Source organism: Sabethes cyaneus, chromosome 3, assembly GCF_943734655.1.
Source record: "Sabethes cyaneus chromosome 3, idSabCyanKW18_F2, whole genome shotgun sequence".
NCBI lineage: Eukaryota > Metazoa > Arthropoda > Insecta > Diptera > Culicidae > Sabethes > Sabethes cyaneus.
In genome coordinates, this window is record NC_071355.1 from 23,604,545 (window position 1) to 23,627,854 (window position 23,310).

Here is a 23,310-nt window from a genome sequence, read left to right on the forward strand (position 1 = left end):
CGAAAAGGTACTATGCCCCCTTAACAAAAGGCAGTTAGTATCCCTCTTATCTTTTGATCCATCTTATCTTTTAATCAATGATGGTTAAAATTTTTGTACAATACTGAGAATAAATTAAGTTTATATTGTTTTAAGCATAAAATGACATATGTTAGCTAACTAATTAGGAAGACTTTTTAGTTTCAAAACTAGAGGCTACAATGTACAAACACTATAAAGCAACTACGAAAAAGGATGACTGATAGTTAGTTTTATCAATATAATTAAGTTTTTATTTAGGCTATAAATCAAGCCTACTTTCAATATCCCGTGCTTATAGATTAATTATAAACGGAGATATTATAGTGACAACAAGCAGTTTCAATGAATATACAACGACGAGTTCGTTAGTGGTAGGCAATGATAGCTACCGTCAGTGATGTCTCGGAGCGCAAAACTAGGTCCATTCTAAAATCAATACTAGGTCCATTCAAGATCAAAAAAGGGGGTTAACATTTTTAATGAATTTGAAGATTTTATTGGTTTTACTGAACTTTTAAATACCTAAATTGAAATTACACATATTTTAGCATCATTTTAAGAGTATTGTTTTATTTCAAACCAGAAGGGTTCCGGGTAGTAACAGTTTGAAAATACTCTATGGTGACTGCCAAAACGCTGAAAAACAGCTACTTTTAAATAAGCGGCAATAAAGTGGTTTTGGCTATAATTTTAATTTAATTTTAGTATATTTACGTTCAGAAATGATTAAAGATAAACATAAAAGCTAAATACAGTACAAAGACTTGATAATTATATCCTAAAATTCTTATTTAAAAATAGGTCCATTCAAGATCAGAATTCGACTAGGTCCATTTCAAAATCATTTACCCTACATAAGTTTTTCGTAGGGTGTATGCATAGAACTTAGCCTCGTTTCATACAGCCCATCTTTATAATGAAGCGATTAAATCTTTAAAAAACTTTAACTTAAACACAATTATTCAAAGTCAAGCAAAAATTGATAACCAAAATAGGCCATAGTCTCACTTGCATGAAGGTTGAAAGAATGTACTTATAGTAGATACTCACAAAATTGCCGCCGAGCAGGACGGCGTATCCGGACTGTTGGCACTGTGCTGGCTGCTGTGGCTGCTGCTTCCACTGGGACTCGGAGTGGGCAGTCCGAAGAACACCCCGCCGCCCCGTCCGCCGATGGCACCCGGCGGGGTCCGCAGCACCGCGTTCGGGGTCTGCGGGAAGAACACCTGGCCGCTGTAGTAGCCGGTGGTGAACGGACTGCAGGACGTACTCTGCGGTGACTGTGAGATCGGTGTCGAGGGGGTATCTGCAACGGGGAGCGGGAAAAATATATAGAACAAAAGGTTAGAAGCGGTGGAGATCTTCATCGGATTGCAATATAGGCTACATATAGGTGAGTGCTTTTAGTACGGGGCCGTGAGTCACCGTATGAACATGTGCATTTCACGCTCGGCTTTGTTAATAAGTGCGACATTCCTTCCAAGCATCCTATAACGAGCCGGGTCTGACCGGGCGATAATCGTAACGAACGGTTGTATGGAAAAGGAAATATCTGACATACCGGTTGAAATTCTACCGAGACATCGAACGGTTCGCTATTCTTCAAATGTTACGATCTGTTCGTGGGATTTTTAACGGCTTATTTTTGCCATCCTTATCCGTCGAAAGAGGAATTAATTACAATTGCTCTTAAAGTGCATCCAAATTAAGATGTGAGATAAGTTTCACGCTTCACTCAGCATAGTCGATTCTTTATAAGCCCAGTCACTACACCCGGCACAGGTAACACAGACTAATCGAAGTGTCTGAGTCAACACGTCGGCGGAGTCCATTCATAATGAGCCGTATGTCCTTGTCCCAACTCACGTTCCAAGCTTGGCAATTGTTTGTAATAACAGGGCAAGTGTCAGTTCGCGGCTTAGGTTTTGCTTCGGCTACCCTCACTAATTACCCGGGCTGTGCGCGTGCACGTGGAAATCATAAAGGCTTTGCTCATTCCCTCCCTGACCTGGTACTAAATATTCGCTAAAACAAATATCCTTGAAGCGTACGGTTCCCGCTCGCGCCGCGATACATGACTTGCATCCTGCCGATGATAAATTTGGTTTCACGCTTTTCACACGCGATGATGGGTGGGAAATTGCAAATTGCACCTCATTAGCGGTCAATGAGTCTTTGATTATTTGTAGGTATACAAGTGGCATGCAGTGAGCATTAGCCACTGCCTGTGGCATGTAGCACTGCGAACTTATTTGCTAGCTATGCCTACAAAAGGATACTAATTCCACTGGGAATCCAGCCACTCATTCTTCAAAGATGACGAAATATAATCAGTCTTAATCGACCTATACTTAAGCGGGCAGCTATTTTCCCAACCCACCGGGCGATCTTTATCGGAGAAATCGTCCGTTCGGGCCCCATCGTCAGTGTCAGTGCGTCATTAAGGCACGATAGATGCCGCCAAATGCTAATGGCAGATGCAATTAAAATTCCCGTCTGACAGTCTCGTGAGGGAATATGTCTATCTACTATGTTGTCGACAGGCAGCCGGCCGGTGGTGGCGCGGGTGGTGGTTCTGAAGTATTTTTGCATCATCGAATGGCGCGGTGCGGCGTTTTCTGAATGAAGTGTCGTCCCTTTACGAGCAAAAACGGATAAAGAGATTCCTACCGGCGGACGTCATTGGCGCTGTCGATCGAGCTAGCGTTACTGATTTCTATTTTAGTTCTTTTTGAAAGAAAAAAATTAGAGAGCCTTTCCACAATGGGAGACCACTAAGTGTCACAGTTTTAATGGATTATTAAAAGCGTTAGTCAATAAACGAATCCATTTCATTTTTAAAGTTATCCATTAGCTACTATTGATGCTCTACCTACATTTTATGGCAAAGGAAACTAGGGGAAGCGAGATAGCTAGAGAAAGTTAATTTTCGTACAAATTTTATATGAGATTTGATAGTTTCGAAGTCTCCTATTTTCAGATTACGGGTAAAATCAATATTATTAGCATATTTTTGACGCACTAAAATAGTTAATTTAACAGCGAAAATATCTAGTCCATGTCATAGTCAATTATTTTGGCTAGCACCACTGCATATCCATGCTCGTAGCCTTGGTTACGTACCAACAAATGACTGCCTTGCATTCACGATTGCAATCGAAATGAATTGGAGTTTTCCCCATTAATTCAAGTGAGCCCTCTCTAAGCGAAATCATTAAAACTTTAACCTAAATAAGTACTCGGGCGGTAAACCAAAGTTTCATGTTAATTTTTGCGAGTGTTTCGACGAGTTGGAGGGTCGAAAAATAATATTAAAAAATCGACGGCGAAAAAGAGAAAATAACTATAGTGGTGAATTTTAATTGTGTCTCAGTATTTGGTCAACAAGTCTCAGTATTTGGAGTAATTTATGGCACTTTCCAAACACAGATATCAAATTCATCTAGGCTCAATCGTTTCGCCGTAAAGAATTTTTAACCCGTTGGGACGGAAAGATTCTGCAACACGTTAAAACTTGTATGACGTCTTTTCCAACCAATCGCGGTGCGAGGATTGCTAGTTAGACAGTAGGGTATCTTGCTGCTTCGTCGTAATTGCCTATTCCCGTCCTTTCCAACACAAATTATTAAAAATATTAGCGTTTTTTATGACACACAATGCAAAATTAGTTATTCCCTATAATTTTAGCTTGTTGGCTATCATACGCGATCAATCAAAGCGAGCAGAGACCTATTTAAATGCTTTTTTTCATTAAAGAATTCCTATCAGCCAAATTTCCTACGTTTTTTCGTGCGACGAAGAAAAAGTGGCGACTAATCGTTTCAATTTCCGTCATTCAAAAATGAAAATAACTCACGCAAGGCATTGTCGTTATTCTACAGCCAGGAAAACTTGCCTGGCCTGCAGAAATATTGTAGAATAACATTTGTCATGCCGTCCTACACAAATACATGCGCGTTAGCTTCGTAAACATTGTTGTGATTTTCAGTTTGGACGATGAAAAATTTTGATGGACGGACTTTAAAACGGTGCGACGAATTTAAGAAATAAAGTCAGTTGCGTAATTTCAATAAAATGCTTTAATAATCGCTTTTTAATGATTTCAAAGTGCACGAATCGGAAGGTAAGTGTGTTTGAGTCAAATCAGCACCAGAAGTTTTGGAGTATTAATTAGATCCATCCAAGAAATGATGAAAATTAGAATGACTTTACTTACTACAACGGGAATTAGAAATAAACCCTACTTCATTATTTTCGATTTTTCAAAAGTACAACCGCATGAATCAAGAGCGTTCTTTATTTGGGTCGACACGTAGGACATATTCCGATCGAAACCTGACAACTTTTCGAGAAAGATTTTTTGGAATGATCCTCTATAACAGCTACCTTCGCGAAAGACATAGTTCTACGTCAAAATTCATAAAAATGGTTACAAAATAAGCACAAAATCAAAAGTAAAAAGCAGTAGAACAATGAAAACAAAAAAAAAAAAAAATCAAATAGCCAAGGAATTAAAAAATCGAAAACTTCAAAATGACACAAGTTTCAAGTCCAAAAGACCAGAAGTTCAAAACTGAAAAAAATCTATACCTATAAAAAAGGATTTCTGTCTGTCTGTCTGTCCCTATGTTCCTTTTAGAATCGAAAACTACTGAACCGATCGGCGTGAAAATTTGCAATTAGGGGTTTTTGGGGTTACGGAAGGTTCTCTCGATGGCAAAAGACCCCTCCCCCCATTAAGAGGGGGGCTCCCATACAAATCTATGCCTATAAAAATGGATTTCTGTCTGTCTGCCCGAATGTTCCTAATAGAATCGAAAACTACTGAATCGATCGGCGTGAAAATTTGCATATAGGGGTTTTTGGGGCCAGGGAAGGTTCTTATGATGGTTAGAGACCCCTCATCCTACTAAGATGGGGGGCTCCCATACAAATGAAACCCAAATTTCTGCATAACTTGAAAATTAATCGAGCAAATAGAACAAAATTTTACATGTGGGTGATTTTGAAGACAAGAATTCTTTCTATGGTGAATTGAGACCCCTCCCCACTTTAGGAGGGGGGGCTCCTATACAAATGAAATACAAGTTTCCTCATAACTCGAAAACTAATCAATAAAATAGAACCATATTTGGCATGTGGGTGTTTTTGGAGGCATGAATCTTTTCTATGATGAATTAGGACCCTTTACCTTTTTAGGAGGGGGGCTCCCATACTAACGAAATACAAATTTCCTCATAACTCTAGAATTAATCAAGCAAATGGAACCAAATTTAGCAAGTGGGTGTTTTTGTAGGCAAGAATATTTTCTATGGTGAATTAGGACCACTCCCCACTTTAGGAGGGGGGCTCCTATACAAATGAAAAAACAAAATTTCCTCATAACTCGAGAAATAATCAAGCAAATGGAACAAAATTTGGCATGTGAAGGTTTTCGAGGGCAAGAATATTTTCTATGGTGAATTAGGACCCCTCCTCACTTTAACAGGGGGGGCTTCTACACAAATTAAATACAAATTTCCTTATAATTCGAGAACTAATCAAGCAAATGGAACCAAATTTGGCATGTGGGATCTCCCACAGTCTTGAATTGATGAGTCTTGAATTTATTTTATGATAGTTAGAGACCTCTCACCCCTGTGTTAGGGGGATATGGGCTCTCATACAAATAAAACAGAAATTTTTGCGAAACTCAAAAACTAATCGAACTCGAGAAGTTCGAGACTCTTCCATAAAACATTAGTTAATAACAAGGCCACAAAAACTATCTATAGTAACACTAGATCATTCAGGACGAGGCGGCCGCGAGTGTTGCCGGTGACCCGCCGTCGGAACCGCCGATCACTTTGGGAAGCAACAACCCGCAGAAATCACTACTGTCTAGGTTTATTTGTTTTCCTAGGTCTACCTGGGTTACCTGGAACGAGCGACAGCGAGTAAGGAGAGGATCGCGAAATGGTACTTTCCACAAAAAAGTTTTACGTGAAATGGTACATTCCGCTTAAGGTTTTTCGTAAAATGATATTCGGCGAAATGTTGTACAATCATGGCGAATATTACTATCCGCTTTCTGGCTATGCAATGAGGGGACAGGGGAGATGTTTTCTACTTTACTGTGAGGAAAAATTGCAAATTTGTATATTAAACTACTCATTCCTGGTAACTAATAAGCAATAACATAAGCAGCAAATCAGCGTATCTGGCATTTTATACTGCACGTTGTTGTATATTAGCTTTTTGACTGCATAGGTGTTGTAAATTGGCATCCAAAATTGTATTCAAATTCTTCGTGTCGGTAATTATCTGTAAATTAGCATTGTCAGCACTATAAGAAGATTATCAGTATAGTAGCTGTATATTTTGCCAAAATAGCATTTAAGTAGCATTTAAGGCGACTCAAATGCTTATTGGCCTACATTTGAATAGCATTGGTGATGCTTATTGGTTACCTGGGATGCTTTCATAATTACATAACTGCCAAAATGAATCATCTAAGGTTGAACTCCTCAGAAACTTGCAAAACTCGAGATTGTGACAAAGATCATCCGAGATTCATGATTTATGTACAACACAGGTTAATTTGTGGCAATACGAAGTTTGTCGGGTCAGCTAGTAAAATATATAAAAAAAATTTCGCGCTATTTAAGAATTTTTAATTCAATTTCGGGCAACTTCGCGCAAACCAGGCAACCATTAGGTGAAAGTACTATATTTTGTTTATAGAAAAACAATATTTCCATCAGAAGATCTTCAAAGGAATCTCAGAAAAAATCAACCATGCTGTACTCCCGATAACGACTGATTGATTTTAAAATACTAAGCAGTATTAGCCGAGTTAACTTGAAATTGGATTCCCGATGAGTAAGGTTCGTTTTTTAGAAGTGTGTGATGATGATTGTGGATAAAATGCAATAACATTCAATAAAATGCGTGTGTAGAAAACTTGATGTCAATTACACTCAAGTCGTTTTTTGCGCGAAGGATACGTTCCGCGTAAATCAAAACCGCGTGAATTCCAAACTTACGTGTAAAAATAGACGTTTTGGGCAAATCTGCATAATTTCCGAAGGTTGCGTAAAAATACCGCGCGAATTCCAAAATTCGCGTAAACTCCGAAATTCGCGTAAAAAGCGACCCCAGTGTACTAGTATTGGTGGCCTTGATAAGGACAGCGAAGTTTGTAAGAAGTTGGCTTTTGGTCCCAAAATACTGCCTTGGGGGACTTCCGAACTGATACTAAACAAGCTAGATTGTGACGTACCTAAATTCGTAGCAGTTTTTTGATGATTCTAACCATGCTGCCATCGTTCTGTTGATATTTAATTTCATGGAGCTTACAATTGCTCCAGGTTGTACTAAACCCCTATCCCGAATCACGCAATCCTGTTTATAGAGCTCTTCAGTACGTTAAGAACAACTGTTTGTAATGAAAAACATCACTAGATGGATGTACGAACTAGCAAGCCGTTAAGATTCAACTACAAAAAGGACAAACGCAATATTTTCTTAAATAAATGATAGCTCAGATTACTCGTTTGCAAACGCTAATATATTTCAATTTCCAGCTAGAAAAGTATCAAGCAGCAATATATTACCCAGCGCTGCATCGAGAAAGGCCCTCCGATGCAGCTTCGCATCCATCCGGTGCGACCGGCCTTTCGTGGGGACAGTGATAAAATTAATTAATTGTATAACTTCGCTCCCATTCCTTCTGCGCGATCCTTCGCCCTTCCCGACGACGACGCTGCTCTGCCGTGCTGTGCTGTACGGTCAGTGATGCGGAAAAACGGCGAACCACTTGCCACGAGGATTGTTGTGGTTCGGCAAAGTGCGGCAAAAACCGCACAACATCGTAGAGGACCACAGTGCACCGCCATGCGATCCACTAGAAGGGTGGCAATAGTGCTGCGGGATATTATTTCTCGGCAATCACAGTTTTCACAAATTACCAACAAATGTGCGCCCGGTCCGCGTGGAGCTGTAGGGAAATCGGAATTACCGCCTCGGTTGGCAAGATTGATAACCTTGAACGTTGATTGCCGCCGAGCATAGATTGCATAACACACGTAACCGTCGGGCATGATGGGGGGTTCTCGCCGTCAATTCTGAATTGATCGTTTGATTTGAAAAGTAAAATAAAACAAGCTCTAGTGCAACAAGTGGAGTTATTACTTAGCGTCGTTTTGTTTCTGCGCAATAAAAAGCCACATTCGATCGACGCACGAGTCTCGTTCTAGGCTGTCCCGGGCTCGCAACTAGCTTCCCCCTTATCACCTGCCACCCGGACTCGAATCTCGGACTCGGACCCATGATCGCGCTGAACCCGCATAGGACTCTAGGGACGGATGGTTTATGCATAAGTTTAAATGAATTATTCCTAGCGCATGTAGCGAATAAAGAGTCGCTCAATTGCTATTGCACCAGTCAGCCACTCGACGGGTGATGGAGTCGTCATCTTCTGAGCCGCTCAACTCTGCACCTTCTTGGCATTTACAGAAAAAAACCTATATGCTGCCTGTACGAACAAGTGTGTGCGGACGGGATCGCGAAACCAGCTACCTACTAGCGAGGAAAAAAACGGCAATTATTCACTCCAACTCATTAGTTAGTCCTATGCGACCGGCTGCTTGTTGCTGCAGCGTAATGGAGTCGATTGAAGAAAGAGGGCCCAATATGCACTGCCGTGAGTGACGATTTGCAGGCAATTCAGCCTCCGTCCGTACCCGAGCCCGTTGCTTCAGTCAGTGCAGGCAGCGCCAGTATGCAAATGATGGTGATTTTGAAGCGTTAGAACAATAATAACCACCCGTAGAAGGAGGAACCTGGTCGAAGGTTTCTCCAGCGTACGCTCTGTAGGGATCGATAATCTGATTATATAAGAGCAGATTGCATCAGGTGTGTGTGTGTGGTTGTGGATGTGTTTTGTCAGGGCAGTGAAGTTTGGCACAGGGGGTGGTTGGAGAGGGTGGTTGGGTTGTCTTACGACTAAGTTATACCGAAGAATTACTTGCAACATTAATTGAAGTCATGTCAGCGCTGACTTCGGATGAAATATTGCCTGCCTGCGGTGTAGCGGTTTTGCATACAAACACGTGTGTTTGGAATTAACCTTCGCTGCAGATTGTAGGCTTTTATAGGCTGCGAAGGCTCTAGAATGCGACTAGAAGTGCTGGGCGGTTGTACGCGAGGTGAACAATTTTGATGAAGATCGATTAAAGTGATGAATGGGGACGATTCGAAGAATAGAGCCAGCTGATGATCGATTTTGCATTGGCTTTTCGTAATTATACAAACACTTGATTCAAAGGAAATTATACAAAAAAAGACTGCTAGTAGGTATATTGACGTGATCTGGCACAGGTTAGATAGTTAATGATTGTGATTTTGACCATTCAATCATTAAATATTAGAAGACGCTAGATTTTGCTTTTCACGCAACGATAACGTTTCGATAGAATCATAGAATCAAAGTATCAAAGAATCATAGAATCTTAGAATCATAGAAGCATAGGATCATAGAATCATAGAATCATAGAATCACAAGAAACATAGATTCATACACATAGAAACATTGAATCCAAGAATTCATAACCTTATATTCATATATTCATTCTTATATTCCTATGAGAATCCAAGAAGCTAAGAATCAGAGATACAACAATCCAAGAATTCAATTACAGAATTCAATAATTCAAAAACCCACGAATGCAAGAATCCAAAAATTTAAGAATTCCAGGATCGAAGATCTCAACAATCCTAGAATTTCATAATCCAAGAATTCAAGAGTCCAGTAATCAACAATTCACGAATTTAAGAATTTTAAAATTTCAGAATTTAAGAATAAGAGAATACCAGAAACTGAGAATCCAAGTGAATCCAAGAACTATAAAATTCAAGAATTCAACAACTAAAGAATGCAATAATCTAAAAATCCGAGGATTCAAGTATCTAAAGCATCCAATAATATAATCGATCCAATAATATAATCAAGAATCGAAGCACTAAAAAATCGAAGGTTCCAATAATCCAAAAATTTAAGAATCCAATATTTCGACAATCAGAGAATCGAAGAATCTAATAAACCTTTAATGTAAGAATCCAAGTGTCACAGAATCCAAGAATACAGGATTCTAAGAATCTAATAATCCAAGAATCAGAGGATCCAAAAATCGCAGAATCCAAGAACACAAGTATTCAATAATCTAAAAATCCAAGAATTCAAGAAACCAAGAATACAAGAAAGTAAAATTCTGAGAACCCAAGAATTCAAGAATACAAGAAACCAGGAATCAAAGAATCCAGAAATTTCAAATCTAAGAATCCAAGAATCCCGAAGTTCTAGGATCCAAGAATCAGTGAATTAAAAAAATTAAGAATTCAAGAATCGAAGCATTCGAAAATGCAAGTATCCAAGAATAGAAGATCTCGAAATTCCAAGAAAATAATAATCCAAACATTCAAGAATCTGAGAATCCAAGAATTATAGAATCTATGAATTCAAGAATGAGAGAATTTAAGAGCTCACAAATCCAAGAATCCAAAATCTATGCATCAAAGAATTCAATAGTTCAATGATCAAATAATCCTAGAATCCAACAACCCTAGGATCCATGAAACCAAGAATCAAAGAATCTCAATCGTCCAATAATCCAAAAATCACGAAACCCAATAATTCAAATTCAAGAATCTAAGAATCAAAGAACTGAAAAATTCAAGAATCGAAGAACTAAAAAAAAATAAAAATCTAAGATTTTAATATTAAGGACTCGAAGAATCCAATAATCCAATAAACTCAAAAGTCCAATAATGCAATAATACAATGATCTAGTAATCTCTTAAAATGAAATTAGTCATCATTGATTCTGACAATTTCAAAAGCAGTATTTTTGTTTGAAAGGAAAATTCTATGCATGAAAATATATTCGCAGTGTTCAGCTAGGTAAAATCCATCAGAATCCATCAGTCTACGAATTCAAGAATCCAAGAATTCAAAATTCCAAGAATCGAAGAAATAGAAAATCTGAGAATCCAAGAACCAAAGGACTCAGCCGTCTTCGATTCTTGGAAGCTCAACAATCCTGGAATTCTACAATCCATGAGCTTCAGAATCCAGAAATTCACGAATTGAAGATACGAGATGGTGCCGACAGAAGACATTCCGATGAAATAACTCTCGAGCTGAAGGATGTAGCCATCGCAAACCATTGTTACAAAACCCGAACCCAGCTTCGAAAGTCATTTGGGCGCCTTGCAACCGTTTATAGACGACGATGGTTCCCTTCGAGTCGGCGGACATTCGCAAAATTCGAAATTGCCCTTTGAAACCAAGCATCCAAGCATTGTTGCTTCTTCAAAACGACTCCAAGAGGGACACTCCGGGGTGTTGGCAGCCGTTTGTCAAAAATTTTGGATCGTCAATGCTCGTTTAACTATTCGTAAGGTGATCCACATTGTCGTGAGATGTTTCCGCACGAAGCCGAGGAAGGGTGATCTTCCTGAACCTCGGGTAGACGTCGCCGCACCGTCTGATTGGACTGGCGTCGATTATGCTGGGTCAGTTTCAGTGAAGGAGAGCATTGCTTAATTCGCGTTCCAAGTATCGAAGGTGTTTCACCACGAACTTGTGTCGGACTTGTCGTCGAATGCCTTCCTGGTCGTACTTGATCGTTTTCTCAATCAATGGTATGCAGAATATTTTTAGACAACGTAACCAATTTTGTTGGCGCATCCAGGTGGCTGCGCTTCGGTAGGCTGCGAATTTCGGTAGTAAAGACCATAGTTCAAGGCCAAAATCAAAGATTCTCTATTATACCGAGAAGTAGAACGGGAATTCATCCCACCAAGATCGCCGAGGTTTTGGGGTATTATGATTGACCAAAGTGAAGGTGATGAAACTGCATTTAGTCATAATTCTAGGATCTTAGAAGCATTACAGAAACCAAGAAACTAAGAATCTACGAATTCGAGAATCAGAGACATCAGGGACAGCACTACTGGAATCCAATAATTCAAAAATTCAACTGTGCAATAATCGCAGAACTCAAAAATGCATGAATCCAAAAATCGGAATCCAAGAATCCAAGAAAAAATAAATTCGAGAATCGAAGAAAACAAATAACCAGGAATCGAAGAATCTAATCTTTAACCAACAATCAGGGAATCGAAGAGTCTGATAATTCAATAATCTGAGAATCTAAGTTTCCTAAGAAATAACAGAAACCTTAATTTTAATTTTTCAATGATCAAATCAACTCAAAAAATCAAGAAGCCAGTAACAAGCGAATTCAAGAATCCAGCAATTCTGAAATCCAGTAATACAGCCCGCCCAGTTAGCTCAGGGGTACTATGCTGGCCTGACAAGCCAGTCGTCATATGTTTGAATCTCGATTGGACGGTGCCGCTATAGGGTTAATAGGATCTTTGCACTATCCCCGTAATTTTCTTGTACTCTAATAACCGGCTGCGAAGTCTGTCGAAAAGAAGGGTCAAGTTCTGAAGGACGTTTATACTCATGGCTTTGTTTTGGCTTTTTTTTAGGAATATAAAAATCCTAGAATCCAGGATTATAAAAATCCAAGTATCAGAAAATTCAATAATTCAAAAATTAAAGAACACAATAATTTATAACTCTAAAGATCGAGGAACTCGAAAATGCAGGAATAGAAGTTCTCAAAAACCCAATGATCGGAGGATCCACGAATCCAAGAATCTGAGTATCCAATCTAAGAATCCCAGATTTCAAGAATAAGAGACCTCAAGAAACTAAGAATCCAAGCAATTAAAGAATCCAATAATCCAAGAATTGTAGACACCAGAGAATCCAAGAATTGAAAAATTTGAGAATTGACCAAACTCGTGACTTTAGTCATGACCTTGAAATGTGGTCAGGCATATATTAATAGTTTTTTGAAACGATGATTCTACAATTGATGAAGGGCATTCCAGCATTGGACAAAAGATAGGAGTCACGACGACAACTTGTTAAGCATAGCTACTTATTACCCCCCCCCCCCCTTTCTTTCCACCCTTCCCCTTCATTCCCGCAAAAAATCCTTCTTCATTACTTTCCCTTACCGTCCCTTCATCAATTGTAGAATCATCGTTTCAAAAAAATATTAAATTTGAGAATCCTGGAACCGAACAACGAAGAATCTAATAATCCAATAATCCTAAGAATCCGAGAGTCAGAGAATCCAAAGATCTTAAAATTTGAGAATTCAGGAATCCAGGATACAGAGAATTCAATAATTAAAAAAATTCAAGAATCCAAGAATCCGGAGAACTCAAAAATACAACAACTGAAGATTGCAAAAATCATAAACTCCAAGAATCCTACAAACCAATAAGCTAAAAATCCACGAAACCATTATTTTATGAATCTAAGATTGCTAGAATCTAATAAATCAAGGAACCTAGAAAGTTCAAGAACTGAAAAATGCAAGAATCCAAGAAGCGAAGAGCTAAGAAACCAGTAATTCAAAAATCCAAGATTCCAATAATCTAAAAATTTACGAATCCAAGAATCGAAGAAAAGAAGATACCTAGAATCCATAAAACCAAACCAAGAAACTTAGAATCCAAAAATTCAAAAATCAAGAAGCCAGAAATCAGCGAATCCAAGAATCCAGCAATTACAAAATCCAATATTCCAGGAATCCTTAAATACCCAAGAGTTTAATCCAAGAATTGGAGAATCCAATAATTCAAAAATCTAAGGATTCAAGAGCTTAAAAACTTAAAAATCCAAGAATCGAGGCGCTCAAAAATGTAAAAATTAAAAAGCCAGGAATCCAATAATCCAGCACTCCAACAATGCAATAATGATCTAAGAATCCACAAATACATGAATTTATGAATCTAAAATTCTAGAATCTAGACATACAAGAATCCAAAAAGCCCAAGAATAAGGGAAAACAAGAAACCAAGAATTCACGTAATTAGAGAATCCAATTCAAGAGCTCCAAAATCCAGGTTTCGAAGAATCCAAAATCCTTAATTTTGACAATCAGAGAATCCAAGAATTTAATACACTCAAGTTTTTTTTATACAGCTTATATTTATGGTTTTTAAATTACCGTAGTTTTTTATGACGATTTTTGAATTAACACGGTTTATTTTTATAACAAAATTTTAATCAACGTGATTTTTTACATCGTTTTATTTTATACGCCATGTATCCCCCGTGTACAAATAGATTTGAGTATAATTCAATCTAGGTGTTCAAAAAATTAAAAATACAAGAATCCAAGAACCGAAGAACCCCCAAAATTCTGGATTCAACGAACTGAAAAGTTCGAGAATTTAATAATGCACTAATCTGAAAATACCGTAATCGAAAAATCCAGGGATCCAAGAATCTAGGGATTCGATATTCCAAGAATTCGACAATCTTAAAATACAAAAATCCTAAAATCCAAGAATTCAACAAACCAACCATCCAAGCATCTTAATTATTCATTATTATCCAAAAACTCAAAAAACCAAAAACTTAAATTTCGCAGAATCCAAAAATCCAAGATTACAGCAATCATGGAATCGAAGAATCCAATAAATTAATAATACCAGAATTTAAGAGTCAGCGATTTCAAGAATTCAAATTCTAAGAATCTAATAATTCTCAATCAAAAATCCAATTGAATCGAAAAATGAAAAATCCGTATCGCCTATGTTGCCGAAATCGAAACCGTGCCTAAATCGAGACCCTTTTTCGATATGAAAAAATTTAATGTAAATGCTTTAGAAATTGACTAAATATATTTAATGAACGATTCCAACCATTTTATGTTTAAAAAATCCGCCAAGAGCTGTCCGTTCGGTGCAAATAAGATATTGTCACCCTGCGGTAAGACGTAGTCCTACGGCAATAAAAATATTATTGTTGGAAACCACATAACTTTTTTTCATGAACATACTGAGGGCATCATGTTTTCGTCATTTAAGCTGAAGGTCGTCAGAGGTCAGCTGCTTTTTTACTGATTTCAGTACTTTGTTTCCACTATCGTTTTGTTTATGCTAAGTTTATGCTGAGTTGCTAGTAGTAGGAAATAATCTGTTATGAACAATTATGAAACGTAGAATCGCGTATCCATTTTTGCTGTTGATCTAGATCCGACAGTAATTCTATCACATAAATCGTTGTTTACGGTGAATTTTATTATCAGAGAATTTTATAAGTATGAGTAATTCTCGCTGAAACGGGGCCACTACTGACACGAGGTCTTCAAATATTGGAACTTTTGCGCTTAATTGGTTGAAAATGGTTAAAAAATAAGAATTACACTTTTGATACCTCGAAATAGTGGACCCGTCGTGCGCCGGGGGATCTATCAGGTTCAAAAAAAGTTAAATTTTGAGCAAACCTTGAGATCTATATCTTGTGATATTTCATAAATTGGTCCTAAACTGAAAATCGGTTGGGGGGATCATGGTGAAAACGGCGATTTTTTGATAAAATCCAATTTGGCGACCAAATCCTACATTTGAAAGACATGCTCTTCTCCTTTACAGAACCGGACCACTTGTTAGTTATTTCATGGCAAATTTATGAAATATCACAAGATATAGATCTCAAGGTTTGCTCAAAATTTAACTTTTTTTGAACCTGTTAGGCCTCTTGGCGAACGAGGGGTCCACTATTTCGAGGTATCAAAAGTGTAATTCTTATTTTTTACCCATTTTCAACCAATTAAGCGCAAAAGTTCCAATATTTGAAGACCACGTGCCAGTAGTGGCCCCGTTTCAGCGAGAATTACTCTATATTTTCGAAACTTTACGACTGTTAATTGAGTAGTGAACATTATTGGCCAATTTCAAGCTCAACGTAAATATGGCATCACTCCCGTTTCCTTGGTGACGTATCAACAACGACGGTCGCGGATTCGGAATTGCAATCGAAACTTCGTTTTTTCGATTGCAATTCCGAATCCGCGACCGTCGTTGTTGATACGTCACCAACGTGTCACCAAGTGATGTGATAAATGGAACGGCCGAAAAAAATTAAAGAAAAATCGGTGGCTAAAAAGTGAAAATACAGTGATGAATTTTAATTGGGCAGAAATCTCAGTATTTAGTGTAAGTTATGCTCCAAAAAGTAATAGAACCCATAGAATGCAATGTTTAGTGCTTCGAGTTGCAAGTTATGATTACGACTAGCAGATTAGTTAAACTAATTTTATTTTTTTTGTGATGGTTTCCCGAGTCTATGGAACCATGTTGATACACTGAAGAAGGGAAGGGAAGGGTGATATTCGGTGCAATACTGACTGCCATAAATGGACTCTGACGACCTTGTCCTTAAAGCATGTATGCGGAAATGGATTGATATTAAAGCATATTTTTGGAAGTGAAATATCTTGTGTTGCCAATAACGGTTAGTTTTGTTACCAAAATCGAGGCATGCCAAAATCGAACCATGCCAAATTCGAAATCCAACTGTACAAACTTTGTCAAAGGCAACATAGTTGTATCTTTTCATATAAATTAGCTTTGAAGCGTTATTTGTGGACAAACCCTTAAAAACAGTTTTTTGTTCTTAACTTTTTCTGGTCAATTTTTACGAGTTAATAGTATTCCAGAAAGTTATTTGTCTTACTAAAATACATGTTTTATTGGAAAATCATTATACGTTATTTTCTAAATTTTCCAAGATATTGAGCTTTTTCGGTGAAAAATAGTACTTCTTTGAGCTCGAATATTTTTCAAGGTGGTTATTGGTGGCAGATTAAATAACTCACACATGAAAGTACAACATAAAACCTGTAAAGGAAGTATCAATTGTCTATATCTGATTGTATCCTCGAAAGTTACAGTTATTTTAAAAAGTGCTTATTACATGAATTTAATAATAACAGGAAGGCCATTGCAAATCCAGTTAAAAGTTTTTGTCACCCTCCCTTGGAAATTGGCTTGAAAAATCGGGGGGCAAAAAAATAATTTGTGGGATATGAGTCAATTTTTTTTATAAAATAAGGACCCTAAGGGTTGTACGAAAGGGTGACGTAGGACTGTGTCATATAATACTCATTATATTGATAACATGTTTTAATCGATGAAGTATAACTTTCTGTCTGATCATTAAATCAAAGACTAATGTAAACTGCATTTCTGGCATATGCATATTTGAGTATTTGTGAGTATCATTGTTTGAGTGTTTATTTGTAAAAGAAGAGCGAAATATTCTGATTTAATTCTTCATTGAATCAATGGTGGTTTTGAAAAAAACCGTTTGAAATTGTTTGGTGGCCCTGAAAAGAACTATGTTTGAGCTGATAGCACTTCTTAAAAATCAGTACTATAATTACTGTTGCCAATATATAGATGGATGTCGCTAATCGGTCCTTTAGACTCTAGGATGATGGTTGCCCGCTAATACAGGAGTGATAGGAATCACTGTAAAGTAGAAATGGATTAGTTTCATCAAAATACTGACCATCCGTCAGTGCGATCGTGCGGTAAATGAGCAGACGGCGAACCTAGTGTGCGATTTTATAGTCACTGGCACTGCCGCTGCTACTTGTAAGCTAGAGTAGGTATGGGAGAAACCAGATCGGCTGCTGCTGCTGCTCAAATAATTATCCGAATGAAACGTTAACCATTTTAGAAAATGTAGAAAAATCTTTCCATTCTTCAATTACTATAGTTCTTATAAGAACTGTTTAAGACCACAACGGCCTGCTGCTGAATTTGCTGCCCGTCAGTCGATCCGTTTCCATTTGCCTTCAGTGTCCGATAGCCGTCGATGATAAATAAAATACTGACCGTCCGTCAGTGCGATAGTGCGATAAATGAGCAGGCGGCGAACCAAGTGTACCATTTTATAGTCACTGGCACTGCCGCTGCTACTTGTAAGCTAGTGTAGGTGGTGGGGGAAACCAGATCGGCTGCTGCTGCTTAAATGATTGTCCGACACTGATTGAGCAAGCTATCGAACAATTTCGCATGTCTGCGATGGGGATAATGCAAAATGTAACGTAAAGTGCATCGTGTGGGATTTACGTTGGCCATTGCCCGCTGATTCCGCTTGTCTTCGGGGTCGGTGTTGCCGTCAATAGCCATTGATGTTGCCAATTGAATTGGAAAAGGGGTGTGGCTTACAAAGTGGTCTCAAAGGTTATCATTTGGATCCAAATCCTTTGGTGTATCTAATTGTCGTCCGTGCCTGTGAAGCTAGGCGATCGCAAGGGAAATGTATGGGAAAATTCGGCCTTAAAACTTTACACACATTTTCACTATTTAGCGTATAAAAAATTATTATTAATATGTTACTATAAAATTGCTGGACATTTTATCTATCCAACGACATATTAACTGTTATGTTTCGTTCAGTAGTATAGTAGCTATTAGCGTTGGAAATATTTCATTCAAACGTTACACACTTCTATTTTTCGTTTTTACAAAGTGCTACCTAGTCCCAGTATAGTAAACAAAGACGTAGTCCTACGTCAAAAATTTTCCTTCGTTTTTGTCTTGTTTTCGTAGATTTTTGCATAGAAAATAATAACGTATATATTATAAGCAAGAATAGATTCGGTTTTCACGTTTAAACTTTAAATAAAAAACCCAAGTTTTTTTTTGCTCAATTGAAAAATTCACTTTGTTTTTTTTTCGCCCCCCTCCCCCCTTCAGTGGCCGAACACCGGAAGGACAAAAACTTTATAAAATATTTGTAATGGCCTAATCTAAGGATCCAAGAAGCCACGAATCCAAGTATCCAATTATCCGAAAATCCAAAAATCCCAGAGCCTTAATTTACCAATAATCCAAGAATAAAAGAATCCATGAATTCAAAAACCCTAGAATCCAAGAATCGAAGAACTCAAAAGTCCAACAGCCGAAATGCTATAAGATAGAAGAATCCAAGATAGCAACAATCAGGAAGTCGAAATGTCCAATAATCTAATAATCTTGGAATCCAGGCAAACCAAGAATCTAAAGATCCAAGATTTCACGATCCGAAGAACCTCCAAAATCCAAGAATTCAAGAATCGAACAGCTCAAAAGTCCAAAAATCCAATAGTCCCATAATCGAATAACCCGGGGATTCAAAAATTCGAAAATCAAAAAATCGAAGATCTGACCTGATCTGATCCATCCAAATCCAAAAATCTAATAACCCTACAGTGCTTGAATTTCAGGCTCCTAGAATCTATGAGTGCACGAATCGTGGAATCCAGGAATTTAATGATCAGTGAATCAGACGCGTTCCAGAGCGTAGCTATTTTGAACAATTGTTTTCATCCTCCTTTGGGCTTATATTTGTTTTACCACAGGGCTGAGAACTTAATTAAGCTGAACACTAAACTCCGCACTATATGATCGACAATTGCATTGTCATTGGTGTAGTAAAATCAGATAATTTACAAGGAAAAACTATTCTTGTTCAACGTAGCTACCACATAAGTATTTTAAATACGACTAGCGAGTGAATAGATTATTTGAAAGTCACACAATAAATAAATCTAGAAAGGTTTTAGAGCTTGATCTTTAAATATCAACTTAAATGTAAGCAGATAATTATATTGATTTCCTGTGCTGGGCATCGCTAGTCGCTTATTCGCTAACTCACAAATCACTAGACGTCAGTAAAATTTCTGTAATTATCGAGCAATTGGCGAATTAGCGGTATAATTAGCAGTAATGATTTCCAAATAAATGTAGTTCAAAGAAACGTTACTAATATTTTGCGAAAATAAAAATTATATGGTTTTACAGAAGAGAACTATAACTCTTGTCTTCAAGGGCATCGTATTTATTTCGTTTAGCTAACCACCAAATCGCAAAAACCTAATTCGCGTTTCCCTTAGAAGTTCAAATCAATTATGTTCGCTCGCTCCAACCAAGTCCACGAACCCAACCGCAACCATTAAACACACAACGGTGAACCAATCGAAGAAGGTGTCTCCAGGAGCACGTGCGGACCATGTCGTTTTTCCTCACTTTCCTCGCTGCCTTTACCGATCGTTAAAAACCCAACATTGTCCCGACTCTCCGGCGAACTCGCGCGAGGCGGCCCGTGCAATTCTGTATTTACACGTACCCGTAACCACCACCCGATCTGCAACAGATTAATATCGTGCCATTAAAGACAGTTCTCGCCAGCAACAGACCTTCCTGTTGACCCGTGCCCGGGCTTCCTTTCCGCTGCCCGCACAAGCGACGATGGTCGGCGGCGACAGAATCATGCCCGGCCGATCCGAAAGTGTTCATTTCCTGAACCAACCCGAGTGGCTGTACGAGCGGAGTGGTCTACTAGCTATTATTAACCTAAAAGATCGCCATTTCAAGACAAGAAGCAAACTTTGCAAATTGGACAGCCTGAACTGTTTGCCTCTGGAGCGGCAGCCGTAGAACTGTTTTGTTGTGTCTGTATGTGTGTGTGTATGTGCGTGGATTGAATCGGGTTCGGCAGTGGAAAACTCTCCCATCAGTGCTAGTGACAGGCCGTTTTCTTGATTAATTAATTAACTTTTGCGAAGCTAGGTTTTACGGGGCAATTGTAGTGAGGTCTATCGTGCCAGTGCAATTAATCTAATTGTCGGTTTAATTTATAAAGCGCAATTACTCCCGCACTTATGCCATGGTAGCGTTTATGTTGGATTGACACTCTGGTTTTACTGCACTCCCCAATTCCTTTGATTCGGACCCAACCGAGCCGGGCAATTACTCACCATCGAAAGGTTCAACCGCCGATACTGACCCCTGCTCGGCTCGGCTCGGCTCGGTTCTAACGTGCTTTGGTCCCCGTGGGCGTGTTTTTCCGTGCAGGTGTTCACTTAGAACTGGACTGAACAAGTCCAGAAAGCTTCGGCCGAACAGAGCAAGGCTTAGAGCGAACGACAGATAATGGCTGGCCGGTCAGCTTGTCTGGAAAACAGGAGAGGCTTTCAAATGCACAGGAGAAAAAAAGAACAACAATCTGGAAGAAATCGAAAGAAGCAACCGGTATAAAGAATATCGCAGAACGTATTTTCTACGTCGAACGCTCCCTCCGAGCGACTATCATTAGTCTCCGAGGGCGATGGAACCGGCCTGAAAAAAAAACTGAACCCAACCCGGTACAGTCACAACGGCGGCGTGAGTGGGACGCAAGGACCTAGCAGTGGGCAGCACCCGGCGGGCGGGCGGGGGAAGATTCGTCCGGAAAAGGTTGCAATGAAAGGCGAAATTCAAGAGAAAAAGCGACAGCGGGTAATTCGAGAAGCGAGCTACCGTTCTGTGTGCGATCGGATTTTGACTGACTGAAGCGAGCAGCAGCAAGGCTTACGGTTTTTGCTTCTTCTGCTGAAAAATGATTCCTAATTTGTTTCTGCTTTGCTCGATTTTCAGACCGATTTGCCACTCACACACAAAGTGTAGGCACACGTAATCAGCTAGGGAGAAAGAGTTAAAATATCATTTTTTACCGGTTTGCGCGAGACAAAAAACGGATTGAAGAAATTAGAGATAATTTTCCTTTTTGCCTTAATATGTTTTGTACCTGAAGTAGGTTGATAAGTAAGCTGGGGTTTAAATAATCATTGCAAATGATTGATTAATATTCCATCTCATTGGCACTCGATTGTAACTACACTGTGCCAGAAATTAAATACAAGAATAATCGCTTAATCCTGTTTCTGTATTATCTTCTTGCCTTGCTGCACTGAATCTATAATCTCAATAAATAATCTCCACAGATTTTTTTTTTATAAATTCAAGACCAACAATATTTCCACGGCGCATCAACAAAAAGCAATCGCTCCAACCTGTCGTATCAATATAATTTACCTCAATATTTGCCATTGATCCTTAATTAACTCTGCCAGATGTGAAGCTCTCTGACGCGCGAGCCTCCAGCACAGTAGCTCGGCCGGCCGTGCTATAGAGCAGTGATTCTTGTGCCATCTTACCGCCAGGAGGCACCGAGCTTGACATTAGCCAGCTAACGAGTGCATGCATACCGCGGAAACTCCATCATAAAATTATATGTGCATTCATTGTTATTTATCCGGCCCGTACATGCATGCGGTTAACCCTTACTTGTCGCCACCTGCCATCATCGATCGCTGCGAATCTGCGCCGCGACTTAAGCCGATGTGATGTCGATGAAATGATGCAACATCATGTTTATTTAATGGCACAAGTATAAGGACGATCGCGCGCTTCGAGCAATGAGTGCTAAATAGTAGCTAGAGCTAAAAGAGGTAGAGAAAAAATCCCTGCTTTTAAACATACTTCGCGTAGATTCTGCACTCACGGTATAATATTAATAATAACAATAATAACAGTAATAGTATCGCTGATCGGAACGACATCAAACGAGATAGTGCGCCAACAGGCAACGGTGCCATCGCATCAAGCAGAGTATCGGTTCGGTTTGGGTCTGTCAGTTCATGTCCTCTGTGTTCTATCCAACGAGTGTCGTACCAGGTTGAACATTAGAGCCCGATGGTAGTCCGTCAGTACCATTAGGCAGCGCATTTATTGTGAGGCTGTCGTCGATCCATCAATTCATATGAGACACCGCAATTAAGCGTGGAAGTGTGAAACCCTTCGGTAAGAATCCTTCCCAATCGGTCCGTTAGAACCATCAGAACCAATCATGCTCAGGCAAAATGCGTTGTATAAATCATTGTTTTTTATATGATTTGACGTATGATGATAGATTTGAATTCATTTCCCCAAACAAAAATAAATATAGCTCGATGTTTTGATGATATCCAATTCTGCTCCGTCTCGTCCGAACGTAAACGTGTGTCCTGTCTGCTTCATTAATGATTAAAATACAAATATTAGGAGATGCAAAAATTCATGTTGATTTTAATCCCATATTTTACATCATTCATTCTAATGATGTTACTATTTATATGCTAATGCAAATGTTGATTGAAGTGTTCTAGAATGCAGTTGCAAACTTATATCTATTCAGGTTGCAGGGACAGCGGAGTGCTTGAAAGCGGTCGGTTTTTGGGTTTTGGTAATGGATTCCCGTTATAAATACTGCGCACTAGCTCTTTAGTCTCGAGGATTAGGAGGTGGGTGTGACTCTATGGTTTAAAGCTTCTGTCGACTACCGCGAACGACAGCGTCTAGCTGCGCTCAATTTACTTTGTGGACCTATCTACAAAATGTCCACGGCAAAGCACATTTACATATTCGATTTATCTATTATTTTTCTTTCATCGTCAGCATTACCATCATATTTAAAACATAACATCCAGGCTTTTGGCGGAGAAATCTCGGAGTCAGTTCGTGGGGTCCTCGCATGGTAGGGATGCCTCCACCTGCGGGCATAAGCCCGTCGGCTATGCGTGA

General features: G+C 38.8%; 1 protein-coding gene across 1 annotated transcript in view; it reads right to left on the reverse strand.

Moving 5' to 3' along the window:
* The window catches only part of LOC128739387 (putative protein TPRXL), a 94,779-nt gene that overhangs the window by 33,045 nt on the left and 38,424 nt on the right, over window positions 1-23,310 (reverse strand). Inside the window, exon 2 of the mRNA XM_053834869.1 lies at window positions 1,072-1,327. Within this exon, the coding sequence (XP_053690844.1) occupies window positions 1,072-1,327 (256 nt within the window). The remainder of the gene's footprint in view (window positions 1-1,071; window positions 1,328-23,310) is intronic.